The sequence below is a fragment of the Ranitomeya imitator genome, chromosome 4, assembly GCF_032444005.1.
Source record: "Ranitomeya imitator isolate aRanImi1 chromosome 4, aRanImi1.pri, whole genome shotgun sequence".
In the NCBI taxonomy this organism is placed as follows: Eukaryota; Metazoa; Chordata; class Amphibia; order Anura; family Dendrobatidae; genus Ranitomeya; species Ranitomeya imitator.
Window position 1 is genome coordinate 646,931,855 of NC_091285.1, and position 24,078 is coordinate 646,955,932.

The 24,078-nt window shown below is 43.3% G+C and overlaps 1 protein-coding gene across 1 annotated transcript in view; it reads left to right on the plus strand.

Annotated features, from left to right (window-relative positions):
* Positions 1–14,899, plus strand: part of GFRA2 (GDNF family receptor alpha 2) — a 74,463-nt gene extending 59,564 nt beyond the window's left edge. The window contains exons 5-9 of the mRNA XM_069767003.1: positions 7,175–7,284; positions 7,384–7,524; positions 10,226–10,401; positions 11,489–11,536; positions 14,164–14,899. Coding sequence (XP_069623104.1) covers positions 7,175–7,284; positions 7,384–7,524; positions 10,226–10,401; positions 11,489–11,536; positions 14,164–14,286 — 598 coding nt within the window. The 3' untranslated portion in view covers positions 14,287–14,899. The remainder of the gene's footprint in view (positions 1–7,174; positions 7,285–7,383; positions 7,525–10,225; positions 10,402–11,488; positions 11,537–14,163) is intronic.
* Positions 14,900–24,078: the final 9,179 nt, after the last annotated feature.

The window sequence follows — 24,078 nt, forward strand, 5'->3', positions numbered from 1 at the left end:
CATCACAGCGACTTGCTATGCATAGAATCCTAGAATATTAGAGTTGGAAGGGACCCCCATGGTCATCTGTCCAACCCACTGCTCAATGCAGGAATCACTAAATCATCCCAGACAGATGTCTGTCCAGCCTCTGTTTGAAGACTTCCATTGAAGGAGAATTCGCCACCTCTGGTGGCAACCTGCTCCACTCATTGATCACCCTCGCTGTCAAAATGTTTTTTCTAAAATCTTATTTTTTTCTAATATCTAATAGAAAACTTGTTGTTTAGTTTATTTGTACTTTCTTTAAGTGCTTCAGGTTTCCAAAGCTACGGAGCACTTCAAAGAACTGCCAGGTCCGTTCATCTGGTGGCTTATGCTTAGAAGCCGCTCACTGTTAGTATGTACATGCAAAGCTGCAGCAAAAATGTCAAAAGTCGCACTTCAGGAAAAATACTGAAGGTGTTTTCTTGAGGTGCCTTTTGCAAAACTCAGTGGGTACGCTGGTGCCTGAAAGACATTGTGAGCAAATACGGATGGAAAATCTGTTGATTGAGGAAACAGCACCTCAAGAAAGGTGGAGTCCTACAGGATGGATCTCAACTGATCCTAAAGTGATGGCATAGGTTAGCAATACACCATCACTTGATAATACCTCTTTGCCCCCCGGGACTTTGTGTGTCACTTTCCATAGTCAATCCACATGTATGCAAACACAATACTCTACCGTGTAAGACTTTATCGAAAAACTCCTGCTGTAAAGATTCCCCCCATTATTACATGGCAAACTCAATATTAATATTGGACAAATGCCAAATGACGTCATCACTATAAAATGGCACAATATATACAGTAATGAATAGGTACATACCTACGGTAATTATATTCTGACCTCATTTAAGCTCGTGCCTCATCCACATCTTGTTTTTAGTAATATGTTCCTATTCCCACCATTCTTACTCATATCCCTCAATTTACTGTCATGACGAATAGTGCAGTACATCTGAAATGGGGCGTTTCAGTAAGAAAATAAAATATACTATTGCAAGCAAAGTACAAAAAATACTAAAAAGTTCTCATATGTTCTCATATGTTTAAAATAATCACAATTCTCTAATATCAAGATATCAGCTCAATTTTTGATACAGACCCTAAGATAAAAACAAAATGAGCAAGTAAATAAGTAGTACATGTAAATAACATAGGGTACTTAGCACTATTTTGATTAAAAAAAGGCAAAAAACATCCCACTTCAACAAGGTGTTCCCAATTGGGATAGTTCTATGTCTAGTTTTAGACCTTAAAATAGACGGGGCAGAACTTGACCTAGGCCTGACTGTTCAGACACCTGCCCATGGGAAGCTACATAAGTGTCCAGCCCAAAAAGGGGGAGCCACGACCCTGTTTATACAAAGTACAAAAACATTATATAAAACCAAAGAAATGAGCTGGAACATATGTTGGTATAAGTTCAATGTGTAGGTGAAACTTCACACTGTGGCCATTTTAAACAGACAGAAACTTAGGTTCAAAATGGCCACAGTGTGAATTTACACCTACATATTACACTTCTCACACTACTCATTACTTTGGTTTTGTTCAACTTTTGATATGCAAGACAGCTTCCTTCAACCTCTCCCTATTATTATTATTATTATTTATTATTATAGCACCATTTATTCCATGGCCCTTTACATGTGAGGAGAGGTATACATAATAAAAACAAGTACAATAATCTTAAACAATACAAGTCACGACTGGTACAGGAGGAGAGAGGTCCCTGTCTGCGAGGGCTCACAATCTACAAGGGATGGGTGAGGATACACAGTAGGTGAGGGTAGAGCTGGTCGTGCAGCGGTTTGGTCGATCGGTGTTTACTGGTTGTAGGCTTGTCGGAAGATGTAGGTCTTCAGGTTCTTTTTGAAGGTTTCGATGGTAGGCGAGAGTCTGATATGTTGTGGTAGAAAGTTCCAGAGTAGGGGTGATGCGCGAGAGAAATCTTGTATGCGATTGTGGGGAGAGGAGATAAGAGGGGAGTAGAGAAGGAGATCTTGTGAGGATCAGAGGTTGTGTGCAGGTAAGTACCGGGAGATGAGGTCACAGATGTATGGAGGAGACAGGTTGTGGATGGCATTGTACGTCATGGTTAGGGTTATGTACTGGAGTCTCTGTGCAATGGTGAGCCAGTGAAGGGATTGACAGAGGGGAGAGGACGGGGAATAGTGGGGGGACAGGTGGATTAGTCGGGCAGCAGAGTTTAGAATAGATTGGAGGGGTGCAAGAGTGTTCGAGGGGAGGCCACAGAGCAGGAGGTTGCAGTAGTCAAGGCGAGAGATGATGAGGGCATGGACTAGGGTTTTTGCAGATTCTTGGTTTAGGAATGTACATTCCCTGACAGAAGTTATGTCGCTTATCCATGTTATGTAAATAAAAGCTTATAACCTGATGTTAAATTCATCCATAGGTTGTATAAATTATTCTTTTGAAAGCTGAAAGCTGAAACCCTCTGAAATGTGGTTTAGGTTAAGAAAACAAATTGTCATCAATGCAGAAATATTGATCAGTTAATGAACACAGAATGGTCTGATTTTGGCAAGACAAAAGTTTTATCGCCTGGTCATATAATGCACCCAATCCTAGTTTACATCCTCACCTGTGCTCAGTAAATGATCGTTTAATTAGTGTGTGTGTATAAAAAGAAACACAGCATCCCAGACCTTCACTTGAACTGCAACTTGAGTTCTGACAACATGCCAAAAATCCACCCTGCGACCAAAGCCTGGATTATCAAGAGGCTGAAGACCAGATCCACTGCAGAGGTGGCTGGCACTTTTAATGTGTCTCAGCGTCAAGTACAAAGAATTAAAAAAGATTTGAAGAGACTGGAGATGTGTTTGACAAGCCCAGGTCCGGCGGACCCCGCAAGACAACTGCTCGGGAGGAAAGTTTGTTGGTTAGAAAATCCAAAGCAAGCCCCTCTTCCACTGCAGCAGAGCTCCAACAGGCCTGGTCACCTCAAGTCCCTGTGTCAACTAGAACAGTTTGTAGGATTCTGTCTCGAAATTGCCTCCATGGTCGAATCAGTGCCCAAAAGCCAGCACTAAACAAAAGGCAAATAAAAAACTGTGTGGCATTTGCAAAGTCCCACAGCCTGCTAAACAGATGGACGCTGGAAAAGTGGCAGAAGGTGGATTTCTCTGATGAATCTTCAGTAGAATTACACCACAGCCGCCGCAAATACTGCAGGAGACCTACTGGAGCCCGTATGGATCCAAAATACACCCAGAAAACAGTTACATTTGGTGGTGGAAAGATCATGATCTGGGGTTACATTCCGTATGGGGGTGTGCAAAACATTTGCAAGGTGGAAGACAATATCAATAGCCTTAAATATCAAGAAGTATTAGCTACCTCTTATATTCCAAATCATAAAAGGGGTCAGCAGGATGATGCTCCATCTCATACATCCATCTATACAACAAAGTTCCTCCAGGCAAAAAAGATCAAGGTGCTCAAGGACTGGCCAGCCCAGTCACCAGACATGAATTTCATTGAGCATGTTTGAGGTAGGATGGAAGAGGAAGCTTGGAAGACAAAACCAAAGAATCTAGATAAACTCTGGGAGGCATGTAAGACTGCATTCTCTGCTATTCCTGATGACTTCATTAATAAATTGTATGAATCATTGTTGAACTGCATAGATGCAGTCCTTCAAGCTTATGGAAGTCACAAAAAATATTAAATATGACTCTAATAGCACCACAACTTCATTCACCAATGTTATGCAACATGTATTTGTATTTAAGTTAATTATTTGTTTGAATATCACATTACTTTCTGTGGGTGACAAAACTTTTGTCTTGCCGAAATCTGACCATTCTGTGTCCATTAACTGATCAATATTTCTGCATTGATGCCAATTTATTTTCTTAACCTAAACCACATTTCGGAGAGTTTCAGCTTTTTTGAGTTGAAGGCGGCAGAAAGTGGAAAGGGCTTGGATATGTGGTTTGAAGGAGAGAGTGTCAAGGATTACCCCGAGGCAGCGAGCTTGTGGGACTGGGGAGAGTGGGCAGCCATGCACTGTAATGGATAGGTTCATTGGGAGGGTCGCGCGAGATGGGGAAACATGATGATGAATTCTGTTTTGTCTATGTTAAGTTTTAGAAATCTAGCAGAAAAGAAGGATGAAATAGCAGACAGACATAGTGGGATTCTGGTTAGTAGGGTGCTGATATATGGTCCAGAGAGGTAGATTTGTGTGTCATCAGCATAGAGGTGATACTGAAAGCCGTGAGATTCTATGAGCTTTCCCAGGCCAAAGGTGTAAATGGAGAAGAGCAGTGGCCCTAGGACTGAACCTTGTGGGACTCTGACAAATAGGGGGCGAGGGGAGGAGGTGATGTGTGAGTGGGAGACGCTGAATGTCCTGTCTGTTAGGTATGATGAGATCCAGGATAGGGCCAAGTCTGTGATGCCAAGGAATGAGAGGGTCTGTAGTAATAGGTAATGGTCCACTGTGTCAAAGGCAGAGGACAGGTCCAGGAGGAGGAGGTCAGAGTAGTGTCGCTTGCTCTTGATGGTTAATAGGTCATTGGTGACTTTAGTTAGGGCAGTTTCAGTGGAGTGGTGGGACCGGAAGCCAGATTGTAAGTGGTCAAAGAGGGAGCAGGAAGAGAGATGAGAGAACAGTTCAAGATGGACGTGTTGTTCCAGTAGTTTTGAGGCATAGGGGAGAGGTGATATAGGGCGATATCTAGATACAGAAGATGGGTCAAGAGGGGGCTTTTTGAGGATAGGTGTGTTTGAGGCATGTTTAAAGCTTGAGGGGAAAACACCAGTTGTTAGTAATAGGTTGAAGAGATGGGTTAGGGTTGGGATGAAGACTGTCGCGAGGTTTGGGATGAAGTGGGAAGGGATCGGGTCAAGTGCACAGGTGCTGAGATGCGATCTTGAAAGGAGAGTGGAGAGTTTATCTTCTGTAATGGTGGAGAAGTTGGTTTTGGAGGTGGAGGGCTGGGAAGTTGGGAGGAATGGCTCTGGGGGTTGTCGACCAAAACTGTCTCTGATCTTATGCTTGAAAAATTAGGTAAAGTCTTCAGCCGAGATGAGTGGGAGGGAGGAGGTGCAGGGGAATGGAAGAGAGAATTGAAGGTGTTGAATAACTGTTTAGGGTTGTGAGACAGGGAGGATATGAGAGATGAGAAGTAGGTTTATTTAGCTGTGACGAGAGTGGCCTTGTAAGTAGAGAGGGACTGTTTGAATGCGATGAAGTGCTCGTTGGAGTGGGATCTTTTCCATCTCCGCTCTGCAGCCCTGGAAGCTCGCCTCAGTTCTTTGGTCAGGCTGGTGTGCCAGGGCTGTCTGCTGATTTTGCGAGCTTTCCTATGTGTGAGAGGGGCAAGAGATTCCAAAGCTACAGCTATTGTGGTGTTATATAGAGCGGCAGCGGCATCCGCATAGTGTAGGGAACTTATTTCTGTAAGAGAGAGAAGGTATTCAGAGAGTGAGTGTAGATCGAGGTGTTTAAGATTTCTGCAAGGGTGGGCAAGTTTGTATGTTGGGGGTTGTAGACAAGGAGTTGAGAGGGAAGAAAATGTGAGTAGATTGTGGTCTGAAAGAGGAAGAGGTGAGTTAGAGAGGTTAGATAGGGAGCAGAGGCGGGTGAAGATGAGATCCAGTGTGTGACCATCTTTGTGGGTGGCTGTAGAAGACCATTGAGTGAGGCCGAAGGAGGAAGTGAGAGATAGAAGCTTAGTGGCAACTGAGAGGGAAGTGTCAATGAGGATGTTGAAGTCACCCAAGATTATATAAAGCGTATATATGATAAAGCGTACTAGACTTCTGTTTCATTTCAATATCTAAGCCAACATCCAAAGCCAACCCAGATGGTGAGGTCTGGCTTAGCTATTCCAATGAGCAAGTCATCCAGCCCCCTTCATACACATCACCAATAAACGGAGTGGACAGGATGTTCTCTACAGTGTCAAAACATAGTTCGAAGTTGAGCTTCCAGGATGGGTACCGACATCTCAAGATCTTGACATCTTTTTTTTAATTTATGCACATAGGTAGGTTTCATTCTTTTTTTTTGTTACTTAAAGGGTATATCCACTACTGCATAAACTTTTATTGATAGTCCCAGGGTATTCAATGCATTTAACAAAAATCCATACTTTCCTCCTGTACCCGGTCTTCAGCTCTCAGCCTTGTGTCCCCCTTCGGTCTCCTGACATAAACAATATCATGAGGCTATTGCCAACAATCAGCGGCCACTGATCGTCTGCAGCCTTCACAATTCCGAGCTGAGAATAGTGTTTCTTCCCTTTTTAAAGGGGTAGCTGAAATATCCCTTTAAAGGTGCACCTAAGCTAACTGACATCAGCCATTTTTTATTTTAGTAACTATAGAGGTATACTTTAATCACAGAGTAACCCCGACTTCATAGAGTGTATGTTGGACCTACGAAAGGTCTCCAGAACATGATATAATACATCCCCTAGTATATAAGAACTAAACCAATAACCCAAAGGCCAAATATTACAAATAATAGACTCAAAAATCGAAGGGACAAAGCAAAAAAATTAAATAGATAATAAAATTCTTAAGTAATCCCAAAATGACAAACAAAATCATAAATGCTAGAAGAAACAGTCAATAATAATGGAGAAACCAGCTTAAAAAGACTAAAAAGACATACATAATAGAAAGGAAACAGGTAAAATACGTAACAGTGCACATAAAAAAGCCAAATACAGAAACAAAAACATCTCCACCCACCCCCAATACGGGTCATGTTATAAGTTATAGCGATATTGCATCAATAAAAGTTTAAAAGTGTATGCCTCATATTAAATAGTATGATATATAAAATGCATAATATGTCCAAACAGATGGAATTATAGACGACATCCATACAGGAAGACAAAGCCGTAAATAGATATAGCATTAATCAAAGGATTAAATGTGGAAAATAGTAAGCCCAAGAGGTCGCATGTTTCACCAATACTGGGCTTCATCAGGAGGTCTGATAGAATATATAGCCCCATCTGTCTCCTTGGTTTCTTCTCCCATCAGTGCAATATTTTATATATTGATCTTTGCAGGACAACAAAAACCAGATTAGTATTTTAACATTTAATAATTTCCATAGTGCCTGTTATAAATCATTATATTGTCTTTTTACGACACCTAGGTCCAGACTGGCGGATTTTGTTACTAACTGTCAGAGTTCTCCTCAGTCTGTTAGTGGCTGTGTACGAGATAACTATGCAGCCTGTCTCGGAGCGTATGCCGGGCTGATTGGTGAGTTTCTGGCTTTCCGGCTTCTTGGTCTTGCTTCAGTGGGCATTACCAATTTCCGTAATCCATTACTGGTTGCCTTTGTGTTTTTTTTTCTTTTAGGATATGATGTAGCTCTGAATTTCCTAGACTCGGATCCGCATTCAGTTTCCATAGGACCTTGGTGCTCTTGCGGTGGAAGTGGTGACCAGGAATCTATGTGTGAACTGTACTTGAAAGAGTTTACGCAGAACCGCTGCCTACGTGAGTGGGGATACGGAAAAAGCAGATCCTTATTTTATCTTCTAGACCAGAGAAAGCAGTCAGACTTCTGATATGTTATAGATAAGCAGGAGAACTCAGACCTTCATTAATTACTGATTTCCCCTTTAAGTGCATGATATCCATTAGATAAAACACCGGTATAATCAGCACCGTTCTGTGCCCTCCATACACGCAAGGCTGGGCTACACAAACATTTTTAAATGCATGTCTCAGATGTATTGCGATTGATCGAAGTCACATTGACCCTCATGATAATTCAATTTTGTGTATGCAGCGGCATTAGAAATGCATGAAAGAACGTGGTCCGATAAAATGTGTTTGTGAAAGCATTGTCTCTAGATTTGATCTTTGTAGATGATTAATTTACTGTAGGGAAAAGGATGATCCAAAGGAGATAGATAATAGATAGATGATAGATAGATAGATAGATAGATAGATAGATAGATAGATAGATAGATAGATAGATAGATAGATAGATAGATAGATATATAGATAGATAGATAGATAGATAGATAGATAGATAGATAGATAGATAATAGATAATAGATAGGTAATAGATAGATAGATAATAGATAGATGATAGATAGATAATAGATAGATAATAGATAGATAGATAGATAGATAAATAGATAGTTAGGTAATGATAGATAGATAATAGATAGATAATAGATAGATAAATAGATGATGATGTTCGTCCTTCGTTTTCGAAGATGACCATGACTTCAGGGTTTACGCAGTGGTTGAAGTCATGACTTGCGCTTGACTTGGATTAAAGTGAGGAGGAGTTGCGCAGTCGTCAACCTCACTCTCTCACCCGTACCTATCGAGCCCCAGTGGCAAGAGCTAGGCGAGACAACTGGAGATAGGTCAGGGTGAAGTGGATGGCCAGCAGTGTCCTATATGTGCCTCGCTGCGCCCTCTCAGCGCTCCACAACACTGTGCTGGAAATCGCTTGTCTGTCCATTGAACCTTGGTTTATTCCGCACAGTCTGCCATATCCAGTCTTCACATGCAAGGGTAGGCAAACCCTTGAAAATCACTGTAGGTCTCAAAGAAACCCAACAGCTACCCTCACCTGGTTTGGCCCGCCTGCCAAGGCGGTGTTCCGGGGTGTACCCGCTGCCGCATGCTAGCAGCTACTTGGAGGTACAGGTGAGAGTTGAGCATCAGATGAGGACCAAAGATGGAAGAGCTGTCCAAAGAGGACACGGCAAGCACTCCACCAGAGGTGCTACCTCTATCTAGATACCCCATATACCCCAGATATATAGATATAGATAAATAGATAGATAGATAATGATAGATAATAGATAGATAATAGATAGATTATTATGATTATTACTAGATTGTGGCCCCATTCTAACGCATCGGGTATTCTAGAATATGCATGTCCCCGTAGTATATGGACAATGATGATTCCAGAATTCGCGGCACACTGTGCCCGTCGCTGATTGGTCGAGGCAACCTTTATGACATCATCGTCGCTATGGCAACCATTATGACATCTACGTCGATACTGTGCCCGTTGCTGATTGGTCGAGGCCTGGCGGCCTCGACCAATCAGAAACGTGAGATGTATACGTCCTTTATGACATCATCGTCGCTGTGCCCGTTGCTGATTGGTCGAGGCCTGGCGGCCTCGACCAATCAGACGGTGGGATTTCTACGTCCTTTATGACATCATCGTCGCTGTGCCCGTTGCTGATTGGTCGAGGCCTGGCGGCCTCGACCAATCAGAGACGCGGGATTTCTACGTCGATGCTGTGCCGGTCTCTGATTGGTCGAGGCCTTGTGGCCTCGACCAATCAGAGAGCCGGGATTTCCAGGACAGACAGACAGACAGACAGACAGACGGAAAAACCCTTAGACAATTATATATATATAGATTATTTATTGTTATAGCGCCATTTATTCCATGGCGCTTTACATGTGAGGAGGGGTATACATAATAAAAACAAGTACAATAATCTTACACAATACAAGTCACAACTGGTACAGGAGGAGAGAGGACCCTGCCCGCGAAGGCTCACAATCTACAAGGGATGGGTGAGAATACAGTAGGTGAGGATAGAGCTGGTCATGCAGCGGTTTGGTCGATCGGTGGTTACTGCAGGTTGTAGGCTTGTCGGAAGAGGTGGGTCTTTAGGCTCTCTTTGAAGGTTTCGATGGTAGGAGAGAGTCTGATGTGTTGTGGTAGAGGGTTCCAGAGGAGGGGGGATGCACGAGAGAAATCTTGTATACGATTGTGGGAAGAGGAGATAAGAGGGGAGTAGAGAAGGAGATCTTGTGAGGATCGGATGTTGCGTGCAGGTAAGTACCGGGAGACGAGGTCACAGATGTATGGAGGAGACAGGTTGTGGATGGCTTTGTATGTCATGGTTAGGGTTTTGTAGTGGAGTCTCTGGGCAATGGGGAGCCAGTGAATGGATTGACAGAGGGGAGAGGCCGGGGAATAGCGGGGGGACAGGTGCATTAGTCGGGCAGCAGAGTTTAGATAGATAGATAATAGATAGATAAATAGATAGATAATAGATAGATAGATAATAGATAGATAGATGAGATAGATAATAGATAAATAGATAGATAATAAATAGATAAATAGATAGATAATCATAGATAGATAGAGAGATAGATAGAGAGAGATAGATAGAAATACTAACATTTCACATTATATCTCTAGGAAATGCCATCTATGCCTTTGGCAATGGTACGGATATTGTACACAAACAGAACACCCCTCGTCCTGCCCTCACGACCATTTCTCCTCAGACTGAGAAGAGACACGTTCTCCCAGATAACCAGAGTGATAGTAACACACAGTATGAGATAAACCCAGACATCTGTGACTCAATCCAGGTAAGAGCCAAAACCTGTGACGTATGTAGTTGATCCCACATACCTCCTAACTTTGCGGGGCACAGAAGTATTGCTTCTAGTGAGGTCGAATAGAGGCCCTTTTCACAGTATGATATCACTTTCATGGCCCTCACACTGCCCACCATGCACAGTATGAGCCCCCTGTATTGTTCCGTAGAGCGGTAGTCGTGGGCGAGCTGCCGCTCCTTGACGCCCTGGCAATTTACAGAAATTCATGTCTCATTCCCAATGTGCTGGCATGTGTGGGGTGCGTTACACTCACTATCTGTAAGCCGCAGGCCTCCACTGTCTCCAGGCCTCAATTTTCAGGAGCCCCGCATATAACTCAGGGGACACCAAGTTAGTTTCAACACACAAAAGTTTACTGGACAGTTCAAGTTAATCAGATTGTAACGCGCAGTATCGGGCACAACACTTCTCATTTCTTGTTCCTTAGTACAGTACATTTTCGGTATTTCTTTCTGTTCTTCCTGGACTATCCCTATACTCACTGATCCTGTCAGCAGCAGGGACTCCCAGTTCAGTTCCGCAGTACTCCCGAGATTCCTCACCACCCCACATGCAGTCCAATGTCCATCTTCCTCTGTATGCCAGGGGATGAGATGCTCTTAGTAGCGCCTGTATCGAGCCTTGAGCTCCGGACGTTGCAGGAATGTTCATAGGGATTTTATAAGGCCTTGTGCTGCCTAGAACATCAGGTTACTGTATACTTTATACATTACTATATCATAATTTATGTTAAAAATACGCATAACACTATTCACACTACGTTATAGGACAAGGATCTGACGGGTCCCTGCTCCACCATCTTGTTCAACTGTATCTGTATACTAAGTAGACATGGGAATTTTATTCTTGGGACACAGAAAGAGCTGCAACATAGTTCCTACTTCTTGAAACAGCAGGACAGCTCCCCAAATTTCGGTCTGTTCTGCTAGATTCAGATGATCAGAATGTGTGGATCCAATGTGTTGTAGATAACAGTTGGGTTGGCTGTAAATCTGTGGTTCGAATACTTGATAGCAATGTGTGACCTGCCGCTGATGTTTATAATTACTTATTGCAGGATAAGAAGAATGACAGTTCTCCCCACATCAGGATCTGTGTTTCTGAGGTATTACATCTTCTTTACCACCTTCTAGCATTATTCCATGACTTGTGAAGTTGTGATCATGCTGACTATTCTCATCATTGCTCTATTTAGTCAATAAATCATCTATAAGGTTCTCAGATTTTCGTTCCACATATTCTTTCCAGCCTTCAGCTCTCCAGCTTTTATGAACCAACAATGCCTAGCGTCCTCTGAAGCTGTGGACTTTCAAGATATGGAGGAAGTTCAGTTCTTTTACAGGTGGAAAACCAAAGGTTGGAGATATCTGGTCCAGAAACGCTCTTAGTATCAAAGTCACTTATCTATATTTAGGATGGCCATAACTTATAGGGACCATCCTTCTGACCTCAGTGGGCAATCGTTTTTGGTTTTGGTATTATCACTTCTACTACTTCAGAAATAATCGTAAAAATATTCTCCCTGGAGGCTTGTCGTTTGGGCATTTCCACCATTTGCAGTAGAGAACCTTCCTACTAGATATTTATAAAATGCTCTGCATACTAATTCTGTTTTCCCTTCTCTCAAACGAACTCTACACCCTAATCCTCCTTCATGTTATCTAATCTATTCTTCCTTTTAGTGTTTTTGTCAACTCTTCCCACCATTGTTCCATTACTTTTATTCCTGTACCTCACTTTTCGTGAAATATTGCCCCTTCTTCCCTATATATAATTCTAGTCTTGTTAGGAAACATGGTCCCCAAGAAGACTCCTAAAGGGAAGAGTTTAGGATCACACTAGTGATGAGTGAATCTATTCGCAGGACCCTGGTCCGCTGTCCATGTCGGTCATTGGTGGCCAGTGGAAAGAACCTAGCAAACCCTCTCCTACCTGTTTGTATCTTCCAGTTATTAGGTCCAATGTTCCGTCATGCCTGTGTGCCTACAGATATTGCCGGCAGGTAGGACGCTTCCATCAGTCAGCCACAGACTACTGAGGTGACCACTTGACCGGTGTTCTGAGAATCGAATCGCCCACTTGGCTAATAAGACTAAATTTATATACAGGGAAGAGAGGGCCATATCTCATGAACGGAGTGGCGCAGGAACTAAAGAGAAACAACACCAGATTCAGATTAACAGTGGCATTACAACTGGTGAAACAATTACGTCATTTGGGCAAGTGAAGGTCCTCTCTAAATTATTTTTTGGGGAGTAACTTTTTTTTAGATTAGTTAAAAAAAATACTCACCTCTCCTCTCTCTACCAGTTTTTGTCTTCTCCAATCTTTCCCACTCTCGTTTTGACATTGCTTGGACCTCTGCTTCCTGCTGTATCAGTCATTACTCATTACAGGGACATTTGACCACTGCAGCCAATCAATGATTTATTGGACACATGCCACTAGAATAAAATAAGTGACTACCCAGGTCAATCATGAGATGAGCCTCCTCTCCATATTTAACAGTTAGTGCAGATGTGTCCTAACCCTCCAGTTTTAACAAACTGGGTGCAAGCTGTGTCTGTGCACTTAGTATGCACTTTATTTTGGGAACTGTTCCTAATGAATACTGTAACATTGCCATAGGCCCTCATTCACCAGAGGCCAAAAGTGTGTTCCTCGGGCCTCCATTTGGCCATTATACCTTTGTATGCTGTTTATTTTATGGCATAGAAATGCAACAGATGGCATTTTTTTTATATTGAGGGCCATTGCAAAAAATGCATACCATGCGGAATACGATTTACAATGTGTCTAGGGTAGACCTGTATGCTGACTGTGGCCATTGTCTGGCACTTATCTCCTGAGGACATGTACCTTAAAGAAGGACTGAACCTAGTGATGTGTGTATGGGGCCTCCATACTCTTCCCTGACAGATGACATCAGCAGTGGTGTAACTTGGAGCTCGCGGGCCCCGATGCAAAATCTCAAACAGGGCCCCTAACTTTCATGGCTCTGTAATAATATTGATCCAATAGGGACCAAAGGGACTGTTTTATTTCATAGAATTATAGAATGGTAGCGTTGGAAGGGACCTCCTGGGTCAACATGTCCAACCCCCTGCTAAATGCAGGAGTCACTAAATCATTCCAGACAGATGTCTGTCCAGCCTCTGTTTGAAGACTTCCATTGAAGGAGAACTCACCACCTCTAATGGCAGCCTGTTCCACTCGTTGGTCACTCTCATCTGAGCTCCTTAGGTTCCGAGTGCGATTGGAACCCCTGCACATATTATAGTTACTCCCTTGAACGTCAGAGAAAGGAGGATCGGTCACGTTGAATTTCAAGGCCTGATCGTTTTGTTCTCAAGGAAGGTTGAGCTATCGGGCAGCAGCTAACTCCCCACTCCCTATAGAAACCGCATGCACACTCGGCCGAACCAAGGGCTTTTTGTAGTCAAAGGGCTTTTTAACACCTTGTTAGCCGTGCTCCTGTTCCGTAATCATGCAGTGCAGGGGGTCTCACAAGGATGACCCCCGTAGCCATCCATATAATTTATTTCGGGATCTTTGACTTGCTGCCATGTTCTTGTCTTTTCCTGATTACATTGTCACTTCTGTCACGTTCCTAATCGTGGTGAGTTGTTGTATCACCTCGCAGTCCTAGAGGTCTAGGAGGGTTAATCCTGGTCGGACATGTTCTCCATAATGCTGCACCTTCATGTGTCATCTATTTGCTCTTTTTTGCAGTCACAGCTCAATGCAGAGCTTCTCCCGGACTTACGGATAGAAGACAACAACTCCGGGATGTCTCCGCACCACGCCAGCATGATGTCCACCCTCATTGCTCTGTACCTCACCACCCTGTTCTGAGAGAGCCCTCTGGCACAAGGATGACACGGACTGAAACCTTGTACATAACGAACCTTTAGAAAGCGTTGCCGGCCAGCAAACTTGTGACCACCGGATAAAAAAAGGTGCTGGACTGATACAGTAATTTACCGGGTACAGTCACCTGCCGGGCACTCGGACATTACAGCCGCCTCTAGATCTGTAAATTATTGGTCAGTTAGACATGACTGCGTGAGTAAATATATGTATAGATAGAATAAAATTAGGGCGCGATAATGAACTCCAAGGTGGAGAGAAGACCTGCAGAGTCACAGCGGAGCGATGCGCTGCAAATTCCGATAGGGATGAATCCATCACAAAGACTTCTACCCAGCAGATTTTTCTGTCAACCTGAGAGGGGAGAAATATCACAACCGTATTGACCCAAAGCCAGACAAAAGTGAAGACGTGGAATATAAAGGAGGAAACCTGCAAGGAAGTGAAATAAAGCCGCCTGCACGGCGAAGCTGACAGGTGATGAGTTAGCAGCAGGGAGATATGTCGCTCCAGCTCCCTGTATATAAATATCTTTATACTTCCTTCTGCAATTCTGCATTTTTCTTCATTTAACGAATTAAAATGTATTGACCCCAAAGTCTCATTCATTTTATTATTGAGCTAGAAAAAGAAGTGGTTAGACATCTCCAAGGGATGAGGCGGGGGATGGCGGAGAGACGGAAAGAGACTGCAAAGAGACACTTATCTTCAGATGTCATTACCGGCAGTAGATAGGGGACCCCGACTGATCAGCAAGTAAACCATGCAGCCTCTTGGGCCATAATTGCCAACATGTCCCACTATTAAGGACAATTTTTTTTCATGCATATATTTTTGGCTAAAAACAATTGTTGTCGTTGCCATACATTAAAAATGTAGCATCCCTTCTTTAGCCTTGCAATGTAGCGTCTATTGTTGGCCCCAGAATGAGTTAACTGAGAATCAGTCAGTGGGGGTCGTTATGACAGTCTAGCGGGATAGTTTGCCTCTTTCCAAGCTCCTCTCAGATGATTTCTATCCACTCCACATCAAAGTTGAATGTGCGTAGAAACAAAAAGTCTGGGCTTCCTAGGAGATCAGCAATTTTAAGTATATACTGCAATACTATGGCATCAAAAGATTTCATATTGAAGTCCTCTAGATAGACTGAAAAAAAAAAAAGATAAAAAAATGTATAAAAGTATCACGGCTCACACCATGCTGCCAACAAGGTGTCACGGATCCCAACAATATGTCAGGGATCCCAGGGAAGATACCTTTATCATCCCCACTGCTCACACCAATTTGTCACGAACAGGGGTGGTTTGGTTGCCCCTGGTTCCTTCTGAAAGGGATTTATCTATATCCCACTTCCCTGTTTCGGTTTGGAACTTGTAGCTCTCTGGCGCCCCCCTTACCCTCAGGTCAGATTAGGTACTGCACCTAGGGTAATTAGTTGCCAGAAAGGCTGCCTGCTATGTTCTGGCTATTGGGCACACTGCAGCGAGGGCAATATGACTACTCCCACACAGGCAGGAACAATAATTATCAACACCGCCGTCGCTACAAAGATTCCCAATCACACAGAACAAAGTATGCTGCCACCAGCTCCGATTCCACAAGGGTCCGGAGCCAATCCAAATTAGTAGCGTGATTCACTTCAGAGGAAGCGACAGTTCGTTTATAGAGCATGAAGAGACAAGCTAGTAGATTATATATTTTACTCCATAAAAAAGGTAGGCAGTGTTTACAAGGTATAAACAGATTATATAAAGGAGACAATTCGCATGTAAATGGAAATTACAAATAAAAAAGGATTAACAGAAGAAACACACATACAGTTCCTTATATCATTTCATATCAGCATGGCGGCCGTGTGCTCAGGAGATACATCCAGGTGCATTAGACCAGCTGTGCTGAACTGTTGCTAGCTTGCTTCCTGGGCCAAGACTGAAAACTTACTATGCCCTCTGGCGTGACATCACTGAGTGGGTTGAGTAATGATGTGCACTCTTTTCCCAGTTATTTATGTTTTTGGAAGCCCCCAGGCAAAGGCATTCCTAGGCAAGGGGAGCGAAAACAAGTAGCTTTACGGGATTGGTCGTCTGCAGTTTAAAAGCCACACCCTGCTCACACATTAGTATCAAGTTGCACTGTTTCTCTGCCATAGGGCTCTGTTTGTGGTATGAGCTAATGCAGGGGGGAGAAAGGAGGGTCGAAGCTGCAGTGTGTGTGTAGAAAGCCATGTAACCTTCTGAAACTAAACTCACAATATGCCATTTTTGGCATTATCGTGACAAAAAGGTTTTGAAATCACCTTCTTTTTCCAACTAACAAATAAAGAAATGTAAATATATACAGCATAGGACTAGTGCTCTTTGGACCCACCAGAGAAAATCATTCTTGGGGCCGACTATGTAGCTACATAGAAATAAATACAAGACCAATAATTGTGCAGTAAAACACGCTAATTTCAGGGTGTAATATAAGGTAGCACACGTCTTAATTATTGTACGTAGCAGGGGTTGGGGTAGCCCCCCTCATAGAATAGAATGTAGCCCCCTCATAGAATAGAACGTAGCCCCCTCATAGGGTATAATTCAGCCCAACACAGAATATAATGTAGTCCCCTCAGAGTATAATGCCACCCCCTCACAAGGTATAATGCAGCCTCCATAGAATATAATGTAGCCCCCTCATAGGGTTGTATAAATAGAACAATAGTCAAAGTAAGTAATACATAACACTGTGGCCAAGAGAGGAAAGCACCTCACTCCCTAAATAAATCCACCACAACAAAGGATAATAAGCTAGTGGAATACTCCCAAAAGTATAAACACAAGAGAAGATGGAGTACAAATAGACCACCAAAAACCAAAACTAAAAATTCTATGTACAAATGAAAAACAATCAACATCATAGTACAAAAAGGAAAACAATCAAGGAGACATACTAGTACAGCAGGGAAAAATAAGTCACATATTCCCAAGGGTGAGCAGGATCAGATATGTAAACAAATAAAGATAGTGTTAGTGACATGCATAATCAACAAAATCTGGAGAGTAAGGCTTCTTTCACACTAGCGTCGGAATCTCCCCGTCGCAATGTGTCGGGGAGAGATTCCGAGGCTAGCGTTTAACGTACTGCACAATGGAGGCAGCGGATGCATTTCTCCGGCGCATCCGCTGCCCCATTGTAAGGTGCGGGGAGGTGGGGGAGGAGTTCCGGCCGCGCATGCGCGGTCGGAAAAAGCGGTCCGTCAGGAGCAAAAAACGTTACATGTAGCGTTTTTTGCTCCCGACGGTCCGCAAAAGCACGACGCATCCGTCTCTCGACGGATGCGACGTGTGGCAATCCGTCGCAAATGCGTCGTCAATACAAGTCTATAGGGAAAAAACGCATCCTGCAAGCACTTTTGCAGGATGCGTTTTTTCTGCAAAACGACGCATTGTGACGGATTGCAGAAAACGCTAGTGTGAAAGTAGCCTAATCAAAAAGGTGTCAGTACACAATAAACACCAAGTTCCTAACCCTGCTAACCCATCACCAAAGGCAGTGTCCTGAAGTTTCCCTGCTGGCCCCTTTGACGAGCGTTTCGCATGACAGCTTTTTCAAAAAGGGGGTTGTTTTTTTATTTGTATGTAATATTGGACTACAGAAAGCAACAGTGTAGAATAACTACACCATAAACATACCCTCTGGATCAAAGTAGAATCAGCTGTGGAGGATATCCACTATTAAAACATAGCTTTTAATAATACATTTAAAATCTTGTACACCCAAAATAGACACAAACAACAAAAAGAAGTGCTCAAGTGAACCAGTGCTCAGAATTAAAATATGGATTGATCTCACCAAAGATGACGGACAATGGTAACTTCCAGCTGTAAGGATGAGGTCCGGGGTTGTGAAATGGAGCCAGAGTGGAGATGGATGTCTGTGTCCGTAGTCTAAGGAGGACTTATCTTAGACTACGGACACAGACAGTCATCTCCACTCTGGGGCACCTAGCCACTTCTGGACCCATGATATGTACGGACTTGTATTTGGACTCTTTGGGCCTATTGGCACCTATCTCTATTGAACTCCCCTGATGATTCTCCGTGACTGGAGTTAAAACGCGTAGGGAGGAAAAGGATTTATGTCTGGGAGAAGAAAGGACTTTGCCTTCATCTACACTTGGTGTGGCGGTTCTCTATAGTGAGGTCCACTTGGGGCCTGTCCTTGTGAGGACAGGAGTTACATGGGGGTAGACAGGGTAGATAGTGCATTCATAGCCCTGCCTCCATTTCACAACCCTGGACCTCATCCTTACAGGTGAGATCAATACATATTTTAATTCTGAGCACTGGTTCACTTGAGCACTTCTTTTTGTTGTTTGTGTCTATTTTGGGTGTACACGATTTTAAATGTATTATTAAAAGCTATGTTTTAATAGTGGATATCCTCCACAGCTGATTCTTATGTAATATTGGTAATACAATTTTCTAGATAATTTTTATTTTTGTTTTTTGGTGGTCTATTTGTAGTCCGTTTTCTCTTGTGTTTATAGGGCATAATGTAGCCCCACTCATAGATTATAATGCAGCTCCCCTCATAGGGTATAATGCCGCCCCCCTCAAAAGGTATAATGCAGCCACCCGATAGGGTATAATGAAGCCCCTCTCATAGGATATAATGCTGCCCCCTCATAGGGTATAATGCAGCCCACCTCAAAGGGTATAATGCAGCCACCTCATAGGGTATAATGAAGCCTACCTCAAAATGTATAATGCAGCCATTCCATAGGTTATAATGCTGCCCACTCATAGGATATAATGCAGCCTCTCCCTCCACAGAATATAATGCAGCCCCCCCATAGGGTATAATACAGCCTCCCCTTCACAGAATATAATGCAGCCCCCCTCATAGGGTATAATGCAGCCTTCCCCCCACAGAATATAATGCAGCCACACATGGAATATAATGGAGCCCCCCCATAGAATATAATCCACCCCGCAGTCTTATGGCCATCAGGACTCACTGATATATATATATATATATATATACATATATATATAAAACAACACAATACTCACCTCTACTCCTTGCTCCCATGCTGATTCCGGTTCTGCTCCGGTATCAGCAGCTGCTCTGCCGTCTACCCAGCACACATCGGGTACACGATAAAGTGACGTCATCGCGCACCTGCTGTGTCAGAGGCAGAGGCGAATGATGGGAGAGGGAGCGTCATCTCCTCTATTATTGCTTTCAACTGTATCGGCATCTATGGAGGAGCGGGGGCCCTGGTCTGCTGGCTCTAATATCAGGCAGTGTTAGCCTGCAGCTAACACTGCCCACTATTAAAGTTAAATTAATATTCACCTCTCTCTGCGCCCATGCGGGTGTGGGGAAGAGTGAATATTCATTTTTCTTTAGCAGCAGGGACAGGCTTTAGCCGCAGCAGCCAGCTTCTGCCTCCTGTCACTCGCTGGTGCTCTGCTGGCACAGAGCGAGCCCCACTGACTCACGGACCCCATAGCAGCTGCGTGGTCTGCCGCTATTAACGACACACCACTGGCTGGGGGCCCCTGGAGCAGCGGGGGTCCTAGGCAGCTGCTGACCCTGTATGGCAGCAGGTGCCAGTGCTTGGGCACAACGGAGAATCCTCTGGTTCTTCTGTGGGCCAGTCCGACCCTGAATACAGTATATATATATATCTATGTATATATGTATATGTGCGACATTACCAATCCTGTAAAACTCTGATCCATCAAGATATAAAAAAAAACAGAATTGCTGGCTCCCCCCACAAATACAATGAAAAGCAATGAAAACATCACACTCCAAAAATGGCAATAAATCAACGGCTCAGTGGGCAAAAAAGAAACCCTTGACGGAAAAAGACACGACAATGACAACACAAATCATTTTAATTTTTTTGTTACACAGATTTGATTATATTTACCGTTTATTTTTTACCATGCAATTGTAAGGAGATGGACATACTGCCCATGGTCCCCCTTGAAGAAACAAGTATATTGTTGTAATGTGAACTGTGATGTATAATGTTGATAATCTGTGTAGTTTGACAGCAGGGATAGTGAGAGTTAATGTTTGGGACTAGCCCAGAGTGGGAGAGGCTAGGTTAAAGGGAAAGTGACAGTTTCTTGGTAGTGAGGGAGATATGGCCTGTAGTGCATAGAAAGAGGACCTATGTAAGCAGTGCTGAATTCTCGAGTGTCCAAATTGAGAGGAGACCAAAAGGAAGAGATAGCGATAACCGGAGCAGAAGTGACTGAGAGACTGAGTGGTTTTCCAGAGATGGGTCCTGGGAGAGGATGCCTGGCTGAGGACTCTTGAAGGTAATAGGCCTAGACAGGATGAGTACACAAGACAAATAGAGTGCCCCATGCGAGAGTTCCAGAGCGTCGGTGGAGAAGATCAGTACTCGCCATACTGGCACCATAGCTCCCATAGGGGGAAAGAAGAGACGGAACTGAGGGTTGAGAAAAGGATGCTTGCTAAACAGGACAGTAGTGTCGAGCTGGTTTGTGGTGAAGTCGTGAGGAACAGTGAGTGCAGAGGACAAGAGAGTAAAGAGGAAGGAATTGCGACTGTGTGGAAAATGCTTTGAGTTGTGAAGGAAATTTTCGTTGTCTGTACCCGCTATCCCTTGTATACATACAAGGGATAGCGGGTACAGGGAGAAATACGAAAAAGAGGCCTTTAGGCAATTACGTGATAGGAAAACTTACTCCCTGCTACAGGAAAACCCGATGAAACAGTATCAAAATAAGATTGAGACTATACTTGATATTGCCTTTGAAAGGGGTATTATTTCTAAAAAGATACATGATGGCTTATTGGTTCAGAATCCTAGGGTGCCCACGTTCTATCTTCTCCCTAAGGTCCATAAAGATGCTACCAATCCACTGGGGCGTCCCATTGTCTCGGGCATGGGGGGGCTATGCGACCCTATATGTAAGTATATTGATCATTATTTGAAATCTCAGGTTGAAACGCTGCCCTCCCATGTCCGGGACACTACGGACGTCCTTAGAAGGTTGGATGGTATGTATCTTGAACCCGACATGTTGCTGGTGACTGCTGATGTGGAGTCGCTCTACACGTGTATTGATCATGAGGAGGGCTTGATGGCTTCACAATTCTTTTTGGAAGCGAGTAATATTGATCCAGATGTATGCGGTCTGGTGCTTGAGCTGTTGCGATTTGTCCTGACACATAATTTTTTTACTTTCAAAGATCGTTTTTATTTACAGCAGCGCGGGACCGCCATGGGGGCGGCATGTGCACCGGCTTATGCAAATTTGTTTTTAGGCCTTTGGGAACGAACCATCTTCCCTGACGATGCACGTGCCGTCCCCCAAATTATTGGCTGGTTCCGCTTTATAGATGATATTCTTTTTATTTGGCAGGGTATGGTTCAGGAGTTGGATTTATTTATGTAGGACTTAAATCGCAACGGCTCAAACATCAGACTTACCTATACACATCATAGGCGGGAGATCTCCTTCCTGGACATCAACATACGGGTCGGTGAGGATGGATCCGTGATGACTGATGTTTTCAGGAAGGAGACCTCCGTGAATGCTCTGCTTCATGCGTCATCGGCACATGTCGGGTCCACTATTAGGGCAATACCTACTGGACAATTCCTTCGAATGCGAAGGATTTGTACTTCTTCAGAAGTTTTTGAAAAGCAAGCCTTGGACCTTGGGGGGAGACTTTTGGAGCGTGGGTACAGTAGGAGAAGTATCAAGAAAGGATACAGGAGAGCCAAAAACACTAATAGAGACACTTTACTCTCTGGCCATCATGTATCTAGAAGAGATAAGAAAGAGGTGGGACAGGTTACTACAAGATTTATATCAACTTATAATCACCAGTGGGAAACTATGAGAGCTATATTATCCAAACACTGGTCGATATTAAAAACGGATCCTGTCCTGGCAAAACATCTACCTGAGAGACCTATGATGACGGCAAGAAGGTCTAGAAATCTGCGTGACATGCTCGTTGATAGTCACTATATAGCCAAACCCATTGATCATTTTGGAGCAGGGAGAACAAAAACAGGCTTTTTTCCTTGTGGGAATTGTTTGGCCTGTAAGAATTTAACTAGGGCCACATCCTTCACATCTAGTGATAACTCACGTGAATTTAAAATTAAGGAGCATATTACATGTAGTACGACTCATGTAATTTATTATGCCCGCTGTACGTGTTCATTGATATATGTAGGATTGACTTCCAGATAACTCCGTGTTAGAACACGGGAACACGTAAGAGACATCATGGTAGCCACTAATGTGGAGGATGTGAGTGCCCTGAAAACTCTGCCCAGACATTTCAGGGATAAACACAATTGCGACCCGAAATGTCTAAAAATATTTGGCATTGATAGAGTCAGATTGGGAATTAGAGGGGGGGACTACAAGCGGATTCTGGCTCAAAGAGAATGCAAGTGGATAGCAACTCTGGGAAGCATGGTCCCCAATGGACTGAATGAACAACTGAGCTTTGCCCCATACCTATGATTTAGATTTAGCTTTTATCTTGTGTGTCTGTATTTCTTCTGTATATTAATTGATTTTTTTCTTTTTTTAGTTTTTTATGTTTATTATTTATGGTCTCCTGAATGAATTCACCTGATCCCCTAGAGTGGAGATACGTATGAGTATTGCCGCACTGCCCTGTTCATGGACTAGAACTTGAAAATGATAATGGAGTGAAGGACTTAAATTTACTTGACTTAAGCCGGATGTATGAAATTCCTTATATGCTGATTGGAATTTCTTTTATTATGTCACGTGTTAATATTTTTGATATATTGATTGTTGTTATTATCACTGTTTATTATTATAGTTTGCACTCAGCACTTTATATTATTAATCTATTATCACTCCTTTTTTTGTTTTGAGTGTTGGTCTGGCTATGTCTGGCTATGCATTTCACTATTTATATGTTTATTTATATAATTATTATTATTCACTTTGCTTATGGTCACTCATCCGGCTAGTATTAATTGAAGGGATATAACTCCATTGCGATCCCCGCTTCCGTTCCTAATGGTGCGTGATGATTTATATCATCATGGTTAATGCTGACATAATACTCGTACCTGGGCGGAGCTTACTTGGATCCGTCATTTCCGGTTTTCCGGGATTCACTTAGACATCATGGGAGGCGTTGAATAGGGCACTGGGACATGTGCGCATGTCCGCGATGTCTGTGGGCGGTGGCATCGCTCCGGCGTCCTGATTGCGGCGTGCGCCGGCCTCGGTCACCATGGCAATGGCCGGGGTTGGTGCGGGTCGCATGGGACGCTTTGCGGTGATGTCACATCCGGTCCTGCGGACCTTACGGACATGCGCCGCTGATTGTGTCCACAGTGGGGACAGGTGTGCTGGGTATTTATAGTCTAGAGACACACGTTAGCAAGCATGGCCCCCTGAGGAAGCCCACGCGAAACGTGCGTTGGGGCTGCGTTCAACCTTGTAAACGGACCTTGTTGGGTAAGATACAAATTTAGCTATTCTGACTCACATCACACTGGGCTACGGATATTGAACCTTGGGCCACACTTGTGGTGATCTATGCATTTCTTTTCCTTGGATCTCTCCGTATAGCCAGTGTTAAATGGAGATATGTATATCATACTATACACCCATGGTCCTTTTTTACACTATGTAAACTTGGTTGTTTCTGTCTGTGTCCTTCACATATTTTAAATTGTCTGTCCTTTGATATATAATTTTTATTATATTGTATTGTATATTTTACATTTAATAAACA